Source organism: Rhinopithecus roxellana, chromosome 15 (genome assembly GCF_007565055.1).
Source record: "Rhinopithecus roxellana isolate Shanxi Qingling chromosome 15, ASM756505v1, whole genome shotgun sequence".
Lineage (NCBI taxonomy): Eukaryota > Metazoa > Chordata > Mammalia > Primates > Cercopithecidae > Rhinopithecus > Rhinopithecus roxellana.
In genome coordinates this window covers 72,705,676-72,723,160 of record NC_044563.1, presented here as the reverse complement: position 1 = coordinate 72,723,160, position 17,485 = coordinate 72,705,676, and the positions used below count along the sequence as shown (strand labels likewise).

At 39.0% G+C, this 17,485-nt stretch overlaps 1 protein-coding gene across 1 annotated transcript; it reads right to left on the bottom strand.

Moving 5' to 3' along the window:
• Positions 1-15,986: 15,986 nt before the first annotated feature.
• On the bottom strand, positions 15,987-16,964 carry LOC104656377 (olfactory receptor 8B4). Its single transcript, XM_010355977.1, has one exon. The coding sequence runs from the start codon at positions 16,946-16,948 to the stop codon at positions 16,019-16,021; it is 930 nt and encodes a 309-aa protein (XP_010354279.1). The 5' UTR covers positions 16,949-16,964; the 3' UTR covers positions 15,987-16,018.
• Between the last annotated feature and the right edge of the window lie 521 nt (positions 16,965-17,485).

Below are 17,485 nucleotides of genomic sequence, written 5' to 3'. Positions count from 1 at the left end.
TGGAGAAGTACTATACTGAAAATGAGGGAAATAATTGGCAGTTCACACACTGAATGTTAATGTATCATTGAAATATGAGTATAAAATAAGGACACTTTCAGACATGCCAGGTGTGGTCGAGACATACAAAGTGCAGGCAGGCTAGATGCTCCACAAACTCATTTTATCTTCTTCCTGATCACAAAACTAGAATACTTTTCCCAGAGTCCCTTTTGCTTAAGCACAGCCATAACTGAGTTCCAGCCATGAGGATAAGCGGAAGTCAAGTGTGTCAGTTCCAAACCCACAAAAAAACTTCACTTCTATCATCTCTCACGATGCTCCCTCTTTGGCCACACTGATGCCGAAGAGTGTGTGTTGGAGATGACAGAGCAACATGAGAAAAGGGTCTTGCGTCCAAGTTTATTATTTTACGGAGCTGCCCTCCATTTAGAAAAACTTATTTTAAACTTTATATGAGGAAGATGGAAACTTTTATTATATTTACGTTATGTATATTTGCTTTCAAACACCAAGTTTTGTAAGTATGGAAAGATGATTTAAACATCAGAGGGAGAGTATTAAGATGAATTTATTTTAAGTACATAGAAAACTGAATGAAAAACCAAAACCATTATTTATTCTAGAAAGAACAAAGGTAGTGAAAGAAAAATGATCATAGCACATTACAGTGTTTATATATGCAAAGCATTTACATTCTTATAATTATGTAAACACTGAATATGAATCCAACTAGAAAAAAATAAACTGTATTGGGAGAATAAAGAGAATAGGAAGTATATTTGTGTTGAAGGGAGGTAAAAAATGAAGTTAATTCTAATATCCTAAACTGAAAGCCAGTTGACTTTTTATTTAGGCCTAACACTGAAAAATCAAGAAGCAACTGCATGTATTTAGTGATAGGGTGATAAAGACCAGAAAAAAAAAAAAAAGCCAAGATCTGTTTTTAATAGGGCCATAGAAAATGATAAACAAAATTGAATTCTTGCCCGTAGCATACTAGAGGCCAGTCCTTAGCTTCAATTCATTAGTTTCATTTCTTATGCCCTGATCCTCTTCAATATCCTCCACATCTCATCAGCTGAAAGTCTTCAGCACCTGTAGTCCCCACATAATAATTTTTGCTGTTGTCCATGATTCTGCATTATTCACACATCTCAAAACCTTTCCTGCTGATTCTTGGAGCCAGGGGGATTTTTTTACTCTGCTTTTTTAAACCTCTTGATATCATGAACATGTTCTCATATCAGTAGATATTTTTCTTGAGGAAAACACTGTTTAGGATGTCACACATTCTCTCTTCCCTCTTAGGCTTTTCACTGTTTCTTCCCTGGATGCTGTTTCCCCTGAAGAGCTTTCTTTTACCACATTCTCTTATCACCACCACCACCTCTGCCTAAACTTAGCTCTCTCTCTCTTTCTCTCTCTCTGTGTGTGTGTATACATTATATATATATGATTATATATATATAATATTCTATAAGGAAAATACAGCTTCTTAGTATTGTGGGTTTTTAAAAAATGATTTAAGTCCATGATGCAATGATATGGTTCAAAATTCAAAAGATTCAAAAAGCATATGCAGCGGAAAGTCTCCTTTATGTCCCTGTCTCTCAGCCAGCTAGTTGTTCTCCCTGGAGGCAACCAGTGCTACCAGTTATTTTATCAATGCCATCAGTGATATTTTATTCATATACAGTCCTATGCTGCTTAGAGCGTAGGACTGTGTTCTGAGAAATGTGTTGTTAGGTGATTTTGTGGCTATGCAAACATCACAGAGTGAATTCACACAAACCTAAATAATACAGCCTACCACACACCTAGGCTACATGGTACAGCCTCTTATTTCTAGGCTATAAACTCCTACAGTATGTGACTGTACTTTGTACTGTAGGCAATTGTAACACAATGGTAAGTATTGCTGTATCTAAACCTATCTAATCATAGAAAAGGTACAGTAAAAATACGGCATAAAAGATTAAAAATGGTACACTTGTATAGACTACTTACCATGAATGGAGCTTGTGGGACTGGAAGTTGCTCTGGGTGAGTCAGTGAGTGAGTGGCAGGTGAACGTGGAGACCTAGGACATTACTGTGCACTACTGTAGACTTTATAAACACTGTACATTTAGGCTACACTAAATTTATCTTAAAATATTTTCTTTCTTCAATAATAAATTGACCTTAGATTACTGTAATATTTTACTTTATAAATGCTTTTGTTAGAAACTAAAACAGAAATACACATGTTAGCCTAGGCTTACACAGGGTCAGGATCATCAGTATACCTCCACGTCTTGTTTCCTTGAAAGGTTTTCAGGGACAATAACATATGGAGCTGTCATCTCCTACGGTAACAATGCCCTCTTCTGGAATCCCTCCTGAAGAACCTGCCCGAGGTTGTTTTGCAGTTAATTTTTTTTTTAATAAGTAGAAAAAGTACACTCAGCCAGGCGCGGTGGCTCACGCCTGTAATTCCAGCACTTTGGGAGGCCGAGGCAGGTGGATCACGAGGTCAAGAGATCGAGACCATCCTGGCTAACACAGTGAAACCCCGTCTCTACTAAAAATACAAAAAAAAAAAAAAAAAAAAAAAAAAAAAAAATTAGCCGGGTGTGGTGGCGGGCGCCTCTAGTCCCAGCTACTCGGGAGGCTGAGGCGGGAGAATGGCGTGAACCCAGGAGGCGGAGCTGGCAGTGAGCTGAGACTGCGCCACTGCATTCCAGCCTGGGCGACAGAGTAAGACTCCGTCTCAAAAAAAAAAAAAAAAAAAAAAAAAAAAAAAAAAAAAAAAAAAAAAAAAAAAAAAAGAAGAAGAAAAGAAAGAAAAGAAAAGAGAAGAAAAGAAAAGAAAAAGTACACTCAAAAATAATGATAAAAGAGTAGAGTATAGTAAGCTTAATACATAAACCAGTAACAGTCATTCATTAGTAAGTATTATGTACTGTACATAATAATATGTGCTATCCTTTGCTATGACTGGCAGCACAGTAGGTTTGTTTACACCAGTATCACTACAAATATGTGGGTAATGCGTTGTGCTATGTCTTTACCTTTTGATGACTATGACGTTGCAAGGGGATAGGGGTTTTTCAGCTCCGTTATAATCTTATGGGACTACCATCATATGTGCAATCTGTCATCAACCAAAATGTCATTGTGCAGTGCATAACTGTATCATGAAATTCACATGCATTATCCCACAAATTTTACACAAACAGTAGTATACTGTACGCACTGTTTGTCAACTTGCTTTTTATTTCCTATCTATCACTCCTTGAGAAACAACTGAAGAATGAGTAAGACTTAGGACCCAGGAAGAGTAGATTCAGAAGATTAGTAAAGAGGAGTCCCAGATATCTGTGCAGTCACCATACGGACCAACCAGGCTAGACTGGAACAGTGGTGTAAGAGAGATTTTTCCACTTCACAATACCTTTCGGAGATTATTTCATACATAAAGGTAGTCTTCATTTTTTATATACCTAGATAGCACTTTTTGTACAGATATCTGAAAATGTATTTGATCTGTCCTGCTTTAATGAATAAGTAGGTTAATCTCAGTCCTTTGTTATTATTTTTTAATGTAATGAGTAAACCGATACATAAATCATTAGGCATATGTATACGGTTTCCTCTCTGTCCAAATCCATACATCTATTCTTTTTCTTTTCCTTTATGGTTTGACTCTAGGAATATACTGTTCTTTTCTTTTTTTTATTTTACTTTAAGTTCTAGGGTACATGTGCACAACGTGCAGGTTTGTTACATATGTATACATGTGCCATGTTGGTGTGCTACACCCATTAACTCGTCATTTACATTAGGTATATCTCCTAATGCTATCCCTCCCCCACACCCTCCCCACAATAGGACCTGGTGTGTGATGTTCCCCTTCCTGTGTCCAAGTGATCTCATTGTTCAATTCCCACCTATGAGTGAGAACATGTGGCATTTGGTTTTCTGTTCTTGTGATAGTTTGCTGAGAATGATGGTTTCCAGCTGTATCCATGTCCCTACAAAGGACACGAACTCATCGTTTTTAATGGCTGCATAGTATTCCATGGTGTATACGCGCCACATTTTCTTTTTCTTTTTTTTTTTTTTTTTTTTTTTTGAGACGGAGTCTCGCTCTGTCGTCCAGGCTGGAGTGCAGTGGCCGGATCTCAGCTCACTGCAAGCTCCGCCTCCCAGGTTTTACGCCATTCTCCTGCCTCAGCCTCCCTAGTAGCTGGGACTACAGGCGCCCGCCACCACGCCCGGCTAGTTTTTTATATTTTTTTAGTAGAGACGGGGTTTCACCGTGTTAGCCAGGATGGTCTCGATCTCCTGACCTCGTGATCCGCCCGTCTCGGCCTCCCAAAGTGCTGGGATTACAGGCTTGAGCCACCGCGCCCGGCCTACCCGCCACATTTTCTTAATCCAGTCTGTCACTGATGGACATTTGGGTTGATTCCAAGTCTTTGTTCTTGTGAATAGTGCCACAATAAACATACGTGTGCATGTGTCTTTATAGCAGCATGACTTATAACCATTTGGGTATAACCGCAGTAATGGGATGGCTGGGTCAAATGGTATTTTTAGTTCTAGGTCCTTGAGGAATCACCACACTGTTTTCCACAATGGTTGAACTAGTTTACAGTCCCACCAACAGTGTAAAAGTGTTCCTATTTCTCACATCCTCTCCAGCACCTGTTGTTTACTGATTTTTTAATGATTGCCTTTCTAACTGGTGTGAGATGGTATCTCATTGTGGTTTTGATTTGCATTTCTCTGATGGTGAGTGATGATGAGCATTTTTTCATGTGTCTGGTGGCTGTATGAATGTCTTCTTTTGAGAAATGTCTGTTCATATCCTTTGCCCACTTTTTGATGGGGTTGTTTTCTTTTCTTGTAAATTTGATTGAGTTCTTTATAGGTTCTGGATATTAGCCCTTTGTCAGATGAGTAAATTGCAAAAATTTTCTCCCATTCTGTAGGTTGCCTGTTCACTCTGATGGTAGTTTCTTTTGCTGTGCAGAAGCTCTTTAGTTTAATTAGATCCCATTTGTCAATTTTGGCTTTTGTTGCCGTTGCTTTTGCTGTCTTAGACATGAAGTCCTTGCCCATGCCTATGTCCTGAATGGTATTACCTAGGTTTTCTTCTAGGGTTTTTATGGTTTTAGGTCTAACATTTAAGTCTCTAATCCATCTTAAATTAATTTTCGTATAAGCAGTAAGAAAAAGATCCAGTTTCAGCTTTCTGAATATGGCTAGCCAATTTTCCCAGCACCATTTATTAAACAGGGAATCCTTTCCACATTTCTTGTTTTTGTCAGGTCTGTCAAGGAATATACTTTTCTTTAGGATACTGGAGCTGAGCCTCTGGAGATTAGATTTCTACTTTGCCAGCCAGCTTAGTATTCAGTTCCACCAATACTCCATACTTCGACCAGAAATAAAAAGCACCTTAAAAATATGAAAATAAATGAAATATCAGTTAGGGAGAAATGATCTGAATCCTTGATATGATTTAATCACATGCAATGGAAGGCAGCAAGAACAGCACCCCCAAATGTTACAATTGATATTATGTAAATAAGCTGTAAGTTATAGCCAGAGTTAAAAATGTCAGTCAAATGTATGAGCTTGTGTCTTTTGGGGGAAACCCTCCATTCAGTGTCATGTTGGAGGGACTCAACGCCCATTTTCCCACTGCAGAAACCATGTAGGAGAGAAGGCCCCTCCTCATACCACCTGGCAGCCAGAAAACAGGAACCTTGACCTAGATCAGCAGGACCTATGTGCATGCTCCCACCTGATAAATTAATCTACAATGATACAAACAAATGGAACCATTGGGAACCATTTGCATGGCTTCCACAAGATCCAAGGATAGTGTCAGATGCGTGGAGCAGGGGTGTGGCATTTTGGCCAGACTGTTCTTGCTGAAATATGTCCTGGTCTTGGCCTCTGGGGATGTCTTGGTTCTTACAGTTCTGCAAGTATGGTTTTACAACCCACTCCAAATTACTTTGCATCCCCAATATTCTTTCCGTCAACTCCTGGAGTTGCTTTCTGTTACTTGTCAGAATAAACACGGATACTCTGTGAGAACTAGGAAGATGTCTGCACTGTTCAGTGCTATATCCCCAGTGCCAAATGTAAGGCCTGGTACCTTGTCAGTGCTCACTTCAACAATGTTTTTAGCATGGATAAATGATTAATTTTTTAACAAGTAGAAAAAGTACACTCCAAAATAATGATGACTATGACAGTGCTAGGGGATAGAAAAAAGGAATAAAATTGCCCACCATCCAAGAAGTGGCAGATAAGCATAGGAGGTGGGAAATGAGGGGCCAAAAAGGTGGAATTCTGTGTCAGGAGCTGGTAACAGAGCCTTGGGGAATATGTCTGTATTCCCACGTACTGTTCTTGAGCCCAGGAGAGAGAGGGCAGCAGGCTGAGCTGACAGAAATGCCAGGGAATGAGCACTGAGTCCCTTTCTCCCCCTTCCTCCTCCAGAGCAGTCTACCTCCTCTGACTTTGGGGTAAGGAGGAGGCTGCAGGAGAAAGTCAGTCAATGGATGCCTGGAAGACTAGGGCACTGCCGGTGAGGCAACTGGTTCGTGAGCACAATCAGATGTTTTTGGAGACTCTCAGAAATTCTTAAAGGGACGTCAGAAGAGTTGTATTCCTGCATTAGTTAGTGGGAGCACAGGGAGATGAAAATTATCTATTTTAATGAATCATCTGTGGTTTTAATATCTTGAGATTAGAGGTTAAACACTCCTGCAAACACTAGTGCAAACACGCCTGTGCCTAGTGAAATATATTTTAAAACATCTCTGTCAGATGATCATTTAGCTTTTGCCTGGATATTTCTAGTCATGATCACTTGAAGGAAGTGTCTTTTCCAATCCTCAGATAATAAATATCATAGATCAGACAAAGATAACTTTCCTAGACTCTATTAACTCATCAATGACTTTTAAAACCCACTAAACCCTTCAAAATGTTGCAAAAAGTAAAATAGCAATTGTTTTTAATTCACAAAATCCTTGTATTCCTGTAGGAGATAAGGATCATCATTTAAAAGTGCACAACAGTCTTCTTGGTGGAAATTAATTATTATGGAGAGACACATTTTCTAATCACATTGTTATTAGAAGAGTAGTGCATACAGTATGTTGAAAACACCTATATTTGTCTTACAAAAAGTTATATGTTTTAATTTTATAATTCTTATCAAATTGTAGTGTGCTTTTTAAAATGTACTTTTCTAAAATGCCTGGCCAGTACAAGAATGAAAACGAAATCAGAGGAAAAAAATTGACACCGAACCAGGCAATTCACTTAAGCAGCCACTAGGTTGTGCTGGTGATCCAGTAACATTGCATAAACCAAAAAAATAAAAAAATAAAAAAAAAAATAAATAAAAAATTTGTTTGAGATTTCGTTTTTCACATCTTTCTCTGGCCCCTAACATGTATAGCCATGAATTTTACATAACTCCTTACGTGAAAATGTAAACTCCTTGTTAAAACATAAACTTTTTTAAAAAGCTGACCTTTGTAGCAAAATTTAAACCGGTTGAGCATATTTAATTTGCAAAACTTGTTAAGCACTTTCTCTATTGTACAAAGGAGAAGAATGGCTAAGACATGACAATTACAGCATAAGTCATAAACACAAATATAAGCAAATAATTCTAATAAAATAGATCACTGTAATGCTAGCTCTAAGTATTTTTGTTGTTTTGCTTACTGTTCTATTCCATGACGTAGAACATATTAGGAGCACAATAAATGTTTGCTGAATGAGTGAATAATTAGGTGAATTCATGATTATACAATAGCTGTATAGTCTATGGTCTAAATGTATTCCTACAAAACAGTGTTTATCATCATCTTAAAATCATTTGATAAAAATATAAACTTTACAAATCTCTAAGACTATATATCCCAAAGAAATAATAGCCTTACTTTCAACTCATTGGAATAAATGATGTTAAGAATATAATATCTATCTTTTGCCTATTCTCACCAGAACAATTTGTATTACTCAGTTATATTATGAAATTGTTTGTACTTATTTCAATATATAAAGTAACATGATAATGTCTTTTATTTTAACTGTACACAATGTTTCTAAAGAGTGACACATTCCCAGAATGAGGTTGGCTTCACTGTGAGAGCTACTGTTGAAAACAAACCATGATTAAATATTTCTTTGTAGCAAACCTTATTCTTCTAGCCGTGGGGACAAACTCTTTAAGGATACCTGCATGTGTCCACTTTGGCGTCTAAATCGACACAGATTATTTCTCACGTATAGGGATTTGGAACACCATTTCTGTGATCACTCTTTCATGTTGATTGCCAGTCATTTCTCCAGATTGCCATTCTCTACTTTTCTATTTCTCTGTTTCATACTATTTCTTTTCACTCCTTTCTGGAATGCAATGTGTCTTGGTGCAAAAAAAGCACAGCAGTTGGAGCCAGATAAAGAAAGGTTTAAAAATGGAATCTGCCACCTTCTGGGGGACCTTCAGCAGATTCCTTAATTCTGAATATCAATTTACTCCTCTGTAAAAGATGATAGCCAGCAGAATGCACGTTATTTCTGCCTTCTAAGAAGCACGACAAGTGGGAGCTACATGGAAAGGTATTCCATCCGCTCCACACAGTTTCAGGATTAGAAGATCGTTTGCGCTAGGAAACTGTCTGCAGTGGAGAAAACAAAGAAACTTCATTCTGTAGACAGCCCTTTGGTCCTTAGCTAAAGATAGTATGCTGTGTTTTTCACTCTATCAATTATGGAGCCCAGAATATTTACCCAAAATTTGGAAATAGCTAGAAGATAAGAGAAGCTATAAATACACATGAACAGGGCAGTAACAATGTTATGCTACACCTAGTACGGCATGATTATATTAGTAATATAATATAAAAAATAAAATTCTGTGAATTTTTCTCAAAGACCGAGAGTACTTTGATGAATGTCATAGATTCTTAGAAATAAAAGGAAAAAGAGCCAACAAAGTTTTTAGCTCTAGGTTAGAAAAGAAAAAAAAAAAAAAGAGGTACAAACTTCAAACTAGTTTTATCAAGTCTTTTTTTTTTTTTTTTTTTTTTTTTTTTTTTTTGTGACGGAGTCTGGCTCTGTCGCCCAGGCTGGAGTGCAGTGGCCGGATCTCAGCTCACTGCAAGCTCCGCCTCCCAGGTTCACGCCATTCTCCTGCCTCAGCCTCCCGAGTAGCTGGGACTACAGGCACCAGCCACCACGTCCAGCTAAATTTTTTTTGTATTTTTAGTAGAGACGGAATTTCACCGTGTTAGCCAGATGGTCCCGATCACCTGACCTCGTGATCCACCCGCCTCGGCCTCCCAAAGTGCTGGGATTACAGGCGTGCGCCACTGTGCCTGGCCAAGTCCTATTTTATAAAGCAAATTTAATTAATAATATGTGATAAATTGGAATAAGTATCTTTTTAGTATGTATGGAAATGATCACTTGATTTTTATCCTCAGCTGTATTTTAAAATATATTAGTAGATTTCCTAATGTTGAATCGTCTATGCATCTATGGAATAAATCCCACTTGGATATGATTACTCTTTTTTCTGCTGCTGAATGTTTGCTAATATTTTATTTAGTATTTTGTGTTGATATTCCAAAGTCATATTTGTCTGTGGTTTTCTTTTTGTGTGTGCAATCTTTTCCAATTTTGTGCTCAGTTTGTAAAAATGACTTCGGAGGGAGTTTTGCTTCTGTTTTAAGCCCTGAACCGGTTTAAATACTATTGGAATGATCTCTTCTGCGGTAGACTTCTCCTGCAAACCCATCTGGGACGAGGAATTTTTGTGATATAACTCTGACAACTTTTTCCATTGCTCCTATGGAACTGACTCTTTGGATTTTCTATCTGATCAATAATTCATTTTCTTTAATTTATATTTTTCCAGAAAATAGTCCATTTCATTCAGGCCTTTTATTTCACTTGACTAATGCTCAAAAATGTCATTATTTTAATGTCCTCTATTTCTATGGTTTTCTCTCTTTGTAATTTCTTATTTTTTCTTTCTTCTTTTTCTCTGAATTAGGATAGATAGCAGCTGATATATATTACTAATGTTGAAAGAACAAACTCTTGAATGTATTTATTATCTCTACTGTTTTTGTTTTTGAATTCAATATTTTCTGATTTTCACTTTATTAATTCCTACTCTGTTTTCTTTTAATTTTACTATGTCTTTTTCTGACCCATTAAGTTAATGGTTTAATTTATTTATATTTATTGCTTGTTTAATATAGTATTTAAAATTATTTTTCTGTTTAAGCTGTACACTATCTCATAAATTATAAAAGGTTACATCTTCATAGCTTTTTTCTAGGCATTCTGCAATTTTATATTTTTTCTTTGACTTACAAGTAGCTTAAAAGAAAATATTAAATATCAAAGTAATAAAGTATTTTTGCTTTCTAATTATATAATTATGCTGTAGTTTTGTTGCATGATGATCAAAGAACATTGATGGGACTATTTTTAATGTATCAAATTTATTGAGGTTTGCTTTTGTGACCTAATATTCATTCTTCATGTGACTGTTTTTTGACCCTTTGATTAAAAGGTATGTTTTTAATATCTAGGATACAGAACTACACATACACACACATACACATAAAAAATTGGATGTTTATATAGAAAAAACTAATTTGTGTATGTAATTAGATTTATCTCTCTATTATCTTCTTGACATTTTCCACATCTTTTATCTTTTTCTATAAACCTGCTTTATCACAGACTAAAAGCTGTAATTTAAAGTACCCTTCCAATAATGTTTATTTCTCTTGCAGCTCCTGATGTTTGACTATTTGGTGCATAGAAAGTCATAACTATTACATATTTATTGTAAATTGTATCCTATAACATTATAAAGCTTTTGCATATAACATTTTTTGACTGAATTTCCATTCTGACTGAAATTCAGCCTGTTTGTTTGCTTGCTTGTTTATATTTACCTGTTATTTATTTAACCACCATTTTATTTTCAATCTTTCTGAATCACTTGATTATAGATGGGTTTCTTGTATGCCACATGGAGTTGTATTCTGCTCTTTGATCCAGCCTGACTCGTGTTCTTTTAATGAAGAAGTTAGAACATTTACCTTTTTTAAATAGACAGATAAATTGTGTGTATTTATCACATACAGCGTGATGTTCTGAAGTACATTTACAATGTAGAATGGCTAAATCTAGCTAGTTAACAAATACATTGCCTCACATGGGTATCATTTAATACACAGTCCCCCCTTATTCTCAGGGGATATATTCTAAGACTCCAGTAGATACCTGAAATCACAGATAGTACCAAACCCTATTTGCCATCAACTGGAATATGATTTTCTCTGTTCATGTCTTCCACATGCTATTCTGTGAAATTGTGAGTCCGCTAGCCTAAATTTTCCTGTCAAATTTCCTTATTAGCTCACCATGAGCCCTCTGTCCATGGCCCTTGCATTTTAGTCATGGTTCTCCAGAGAGAAAAAAATCAACTGGATTTGATAGCTCAGAGATATAAATATGGATTAGATAGACAGATAGATAGATAGGAGGGGATTTATTAGGAAAAATGACTCAAATGATTATGGAGGCTGAAAATTTCTATGACAAGCTGTCTGCAAACTGGAGATTCTGAGATGCCAGCAGTGTGGATCAGTCCAAGTGTGAAAACCTCAGAACCACGGGAGCCAATGGGGTAACTCTCAGTCCAAACCCAAAGACCTGAGAATCCAGGGGCCACTGGTGTTAGTCCTGGAGTCCCAAAGCCAAAGAGTCTGGAGTTCTGATGTCCAAGGACTGGAGAACAGTTTCCCTGCTCCGAGAGAGAGAGGAAACCCTTTTCTCTGCATTTTCTGTTCTATCTGGGCCCCAAGCCGATTAGATAATACCCACTCACATTGAGGGCAGGTTTTCCCCACTCAGTCCACTGACTCACATGCCAACCTCCTCTGGAAACACCCTCACGCTCACACACCCAGCAGTTCCCTAGGTGTTCAAGTCAAGTTAACACCTAAAATTAATGAGTAGAGCCCTATTTGAGTTGCACTTCGTGTCCTCTCAGACAGTCTATTCTTTGCATGGTTTCCAGTAACCCACTACCAGAGCAAGAGGGGTCATTTCAAATCATAAGAAAATGAGAGCTTCATTTACCAGAAGTCCTTATGCTAAAAGTGCAGAGACAGCTCTAATGTGGGAAATTTGGCAACATTAATCACTCACTCCCGCTTTCCTGTGGGTCTGATTAGTGAGAATGAGTGGAGCCAAAAGAGGATGAAAATACCATTGCATCTTTATTCACAGCCATGCTGAAGAGGCAAAGATGTCAGGACTCACACCTCCGTCTCAGAACCCGGACTCTAACTTAACCCAGTAGGAGACAGGAGTAGAAGTCGGGATTGAAATCGCTCAGATCTGGATTGTCCTTACCATGAGCTTGCCTTAGGTTAGTACCAATAGTTTGGTGAGGAAGATGCTGGGCACATTTCCATCAATGACCAACTTGTCAGTCTCTTTCAATCTTGCCTGTCCAATTAATCTAACCTTCTCTCATAAAGTGGACCAAGTAAGAAAGCAAAAATACGGGTAGTGTGTATTCACTTGTGAATTGTTCCCTCCTGGCAGGTGGTATTCTATCCCTTTGGTGGATACTGCTAGTTGTCTACACAATAGTCATGTTAGCACCTTCTTCCTTAGCAACAAAATTCTACTTTTTAAGGATGATAATGTTATCAAGTGAAATGCTAAGTTTCTCAGCCTCCTTTGCAGGCAGGGATGGCTAATAACTTTTCAGTAGCAGTCATACATTAAATAGGTGAAGTACGCATTTGCTTATGCTCACTCCTGTGTCTTCCTGCTGCTTGAAATATGGACAAAATCTAAGAGCTCTAGTGGCCATCTGGAATTCATGATGCATTATTGAGAATGAAATCTCTAGCTAGACAGAAGAGAAAAAAGATAGAGACTGAGTGCTTGATGACTCAGCACTGTCAAATCAGTCCTGGACTGCCCACCTCTGGATGCTGTTTATGTTGGAGGACAATAAACACTTACATGTTTCAGTCACTACAGTCAGACTTTTGTTACCAGCAGCTGAAGTAGTTTGTAAATGATACATGTCTGCTGTGGAAGTGTGAGGGAAGAAAGGGTGCTATGCATCTAAGCTGAGAGTTAACGCTGAGTCAGCCACGGACATCCTCTCATCTGCCTCATGAGTGCAGGGAAACGACCTCCTTTTCCTTCCAAAGATCCACTAGAAGTTCTCCTTGTACTCTCGCTCTTCCTACTTGGAGGGTCACTTACCTGTCTTCTCCCACATGGTTAGAAATGTGAGAGGCAACAGTTTACTCCTCCTGATACTCCAAAATTATGTCATCACTTAATCGTTACATAATTCTGTTTGAACATCAACGTTAGTAATACTTGCGTGTTTCCAATTTACAACTGATTACAGATTCTGACTGTAGCTCAGGGTCAGAGTTATAGATTTGAAAGTCACCATCAAATGCATGGTTGTTGAAGTCACCTGAGTCAGAGAGATGCCTCAGGAAGAGCCCAGAAGAGAAGGACACCAAGAACTGAACCTAGAAGAATCTCAACCTTAAGGATGCTTCCTAAAGAGAAAAAAAGTAGTCTTGCTAGAAATTAAAAAGTCATGATGTGAGGAGATGACAGAGTTGTGGTCTTGTGACAGAAGGACTCACTTTAGGACAGATTTGACATTCAGTTTCAAATTACGTCTCTGTTACTGGAATGCAACAGCCCTCAACCCTGCTTCTATTTGTTTAACACTGTGAGAACAAACAATTCCTTAATGTCAACCCAAAACAATATGCAAGATGATCCATCCTTGGTTTGAGACAGAAGTACAGACCTTCTGAACTTATTTAATGTTGTATTTTCTGTCGGAGCAATAGATGCTCTTATTTGACTGTTACAAGAGCCAAGAAAAGTCTCTCTGAGGTTTTATCATGTCAGCTCCTCAGTCACAAAGGAACTTCTTTCCAAAAGATCCAAGCCAGTGTCTGATTAAGTCAAACATACTCTCACGGCTACTCACCCCAGTGCCAATACAGAGTGAATGCAGGGAAAGTTATTCTTGGACTTTAATGCATTGATTACATAATTGTTCCTTTCGATTCATATCCTATGCCCTGACTTAGTTCTTGTTCCCACTCATTTATACCAATGGTAATTGGGTTTTTTTCTTTATCCATATCAAAGTAGATTTACTTTTATCCTTCCTTATTCTTGATTCTTTTCTAATATCCCAAGACCCCCATGGACCTAGACACAGACAGTCCAATGGAGGGTGGGATTCAGCAAAGCCCAGAGGACTGACCAGCAGTGGTTGAGTAAGGTATTAAATCAATTCCAATAAATTAATTAATATATTTAAGATATCTCAAACAGCGCACAAACACATAGTGCAAGCTCAGTAACTGTTAATTGTCATAATTATTGTAATCAAGGCATAACCCAGGTATCAAAGTTTTTTTCCTCCGAAGATCTTCTTCCTTTAACAGACTTGGAGAAGATAGAGTTTGTCTCACGTCTCCTGTCGGTCAGCCCTGTGCTGCGCGTGCTTCTCTGCCCTTCTCTCAGCTCTCCCTCAGAATGTCTCCTGGCCACAAGCTGGAGCACCAAGCTCTTCATTGTAGAACAGCAGAACCTTTAGCAGAGTAATTCAGAGTGGTCTTTTGCACTCAAAATCCAGATCCCTTCCAGACTTCCTGAGAGTGGGAAGTGTAATATGACTTCTCTTTCTTTCCGATTCTGTATTATTAATTGTAATACACACACACACACACACGTTGTCAGAACTGTAAAATCTAAATCCACTTTAAAGAATAAGCAATCTTTCTAAAATCCAGTAGTGTGCTCAGTATCTCCAGAGCAAGACAGAGGCCACATTTTACAGATCATGCAAATCTGTGGAGTTCTTCTTTGTTTTTTCTTCAACCTGAGTCTCCAGAGCCTAAGAAATTGGGTCAATTACACAGGATCACTGACCCCTGATTACCAATCCAAGGCCCAGAAGTTTTAAAACTTTGAAATAAAAGATTTGGATTTGATTTATCCTTACACAGCAGAGCATAGAAAATTCTTGCGTGAAGGTTTCTCTTATGTACATACATGTATATGAAAAGGAGGATTTATGATCTTCCTGACCAACCAACCTCCTGAAGGGCTGGAAGATTATATTAGCATTGGCAACAAGGTACCTACCTTTGATCTTTAAGAAATCTGCTCGGCCGGGCGCGGTGGCTCAAGCCTGTAATCCCAGCACTTTGGGAGGCCGAGACGGGCGGATCACGAGGTCAGGAGATCGAGACCATCCTGGCTAACATGGTGAAACCCCGTCTCTACTAAAAAATACAAAAAACTAGCCGGGCGAGGTGGCGGGCGCCTGTAGTCCCAGCTACTTGGGAGGCTGAGGCAGGAGAATGGCGTAAACCCGGGAGGCGGAGCTTGCAGTGAGCTGAGATCCGGCCACTGCACTCCAGCCCGGGCGACAGAGCGAGACTCCGTCTCAAAAAAAAAAAAAAAAAAAAAAAAAAAAAAAAAAAAAAAAAGAAATCTGCTCATGTAACTAAAGAGAAAATGCTCCTCAACCTTTATACCATCACCTGCCCCTTGTTCCAGCCAGAAACATTCTTGCTCAGAAAAACTCATTTAGCCTACCAAGAAAAGAATGGAGGGCACGGAGCCTCATCTTACTCATCTCTTGGGCCTAATACAGAGTTCAGTAAACAAAAGGCATTTCTTAGGTGCTAACTCGCATGCAATGAGCCAATTTAAGTGTTGCAAAATAGTATAATCCTAAAGGAGAGTATAGAAAAGAGATTTCCAGTTTTTGAAAGTGGAGAGAAGACCCTCTTTCAGGAGAAAGGTTAAAATTCCACCTATAGATAGAAAGACACTTGAGTATCATGCTTACCGAGAACCAGTTGCCAGTGATACAGAGAGACCCATTAGAAGAGCACTCTCTTCAGGGTTTTGCCCAGGGCAAGTTTAACTTCCTTATTCCTCAAACTGTAGATCAAAGGGTTAAGCATGGGAACCACATTGGTGTAAAAGACTGAGGCAAATCTGCCATGGTTCATAGAGCTGGGAAAAGATGTTGTTAAGTAGGTGAATGCCCCTGACCCAAAAAACAGAGCAACAGCAATTATATGGGAGCTACATGTGCTAAAAGCTTTGGATCTGCCCTCTGCAGAAGGAATACGGAGGATGTTGTAGAGTATCAAAGCATAAGAGATGATGATGCTTAAGCTGGATAGCGTGATGATTACTCCAACAACAATGAAAAATACCAGCTCATTGATATGTGTGCTGGTGCAGGAGAGCTGCAAGAGGGGGAGAACTTCACACAGATAATGGTCAATGACGTTGGAATCACAGAAGCTCAATCTCAGCATGCTTCCAGTGTGGGTCATGGCCCCAGCAAACCCTACCACATATGAGCCAAACATCAGCAGAAAGCAGACCCTTGGGGACATGGAGACCATGTACAGCAGGAGGTTGCAGGTGGCCATATAGCGATCATAGGCCATTGATACCAACACATAGCACTCAGAATTGACGAAGAAACAGAAGAAAAATAGCTGAGTCATGCATCCCACATAAGAGATGATACTTCCTGACACAAAGTCATTCAGCATTTTGGGGGTAAACACACAGGAATAACAGAGATCTATAAAGGACAAATTGAAGAGGAAAAAGTACATGGGGGTGTGAAGGCTAGGATTTATCCCAATTAAGGTGATCAAGCCCAAGTTGCCCACCACAGTGAACGCATAGATCCCTAAGAACAGAAGGAAAAGAGAGAGCTGGAGCTCCGGCTGTTCTGATAATCCCACAAGGACAAACTCAGTCACTGAGGAGCTGTTTCTCAGAGTCATTCTCTCCTGGCGAGTTGTCTGGGGAAACAGAGGGCAAAACACAGAGTCATGACAGGCACAAGCATGGCTAAGGGAGGAAGGCTCTAGCAGACCAGCCAGTGTGCAGATGCCCTCTCTTCCGTCCTGCCTTATCTACACAACTGCCCACCCTGAGGTACTGATGTGTCTGTGAGAGTATTTCAGCTCTGCTGGGCCGATCATGAATTCAAGCTAGCATCTCTTACCAAGAATTCTGTCTCTGCTTGAGAGATGAGGAGGGAGATAACACACCTGAATTGGCTGCCCAGGGACTCTCAGAAAGACACCCTGAGAACTAAGAGTACAACCTGGGCCGCTGCCTCAGGTGCTGAGAGACCAGCGCTCTCAAGGTCCCCAGGATGCCCTCCCATTCTCTGCCTCCATCTCCCTACTAGATAGTGGATTTCCATTTGGAGAGAAAGCCAGGCGTTTTCCCTACTGGCTCTGCACATCCCCCCAGCCTCCTCAAAGACCCTCCACTCCATCTCACTTCAGGGTCAGCGTTGAGAGCAGAGACAG

What these genes read in the sequence shown, in the direction of transcription:
- LOC104656377 (XM_010355977.1), bottom strand. Translation starts at nt 16,948, where the DNA reads ATGACTCTGAGAAACAGCTCCTCAGTGACTGAGTTTGTCCTTGTGGGA.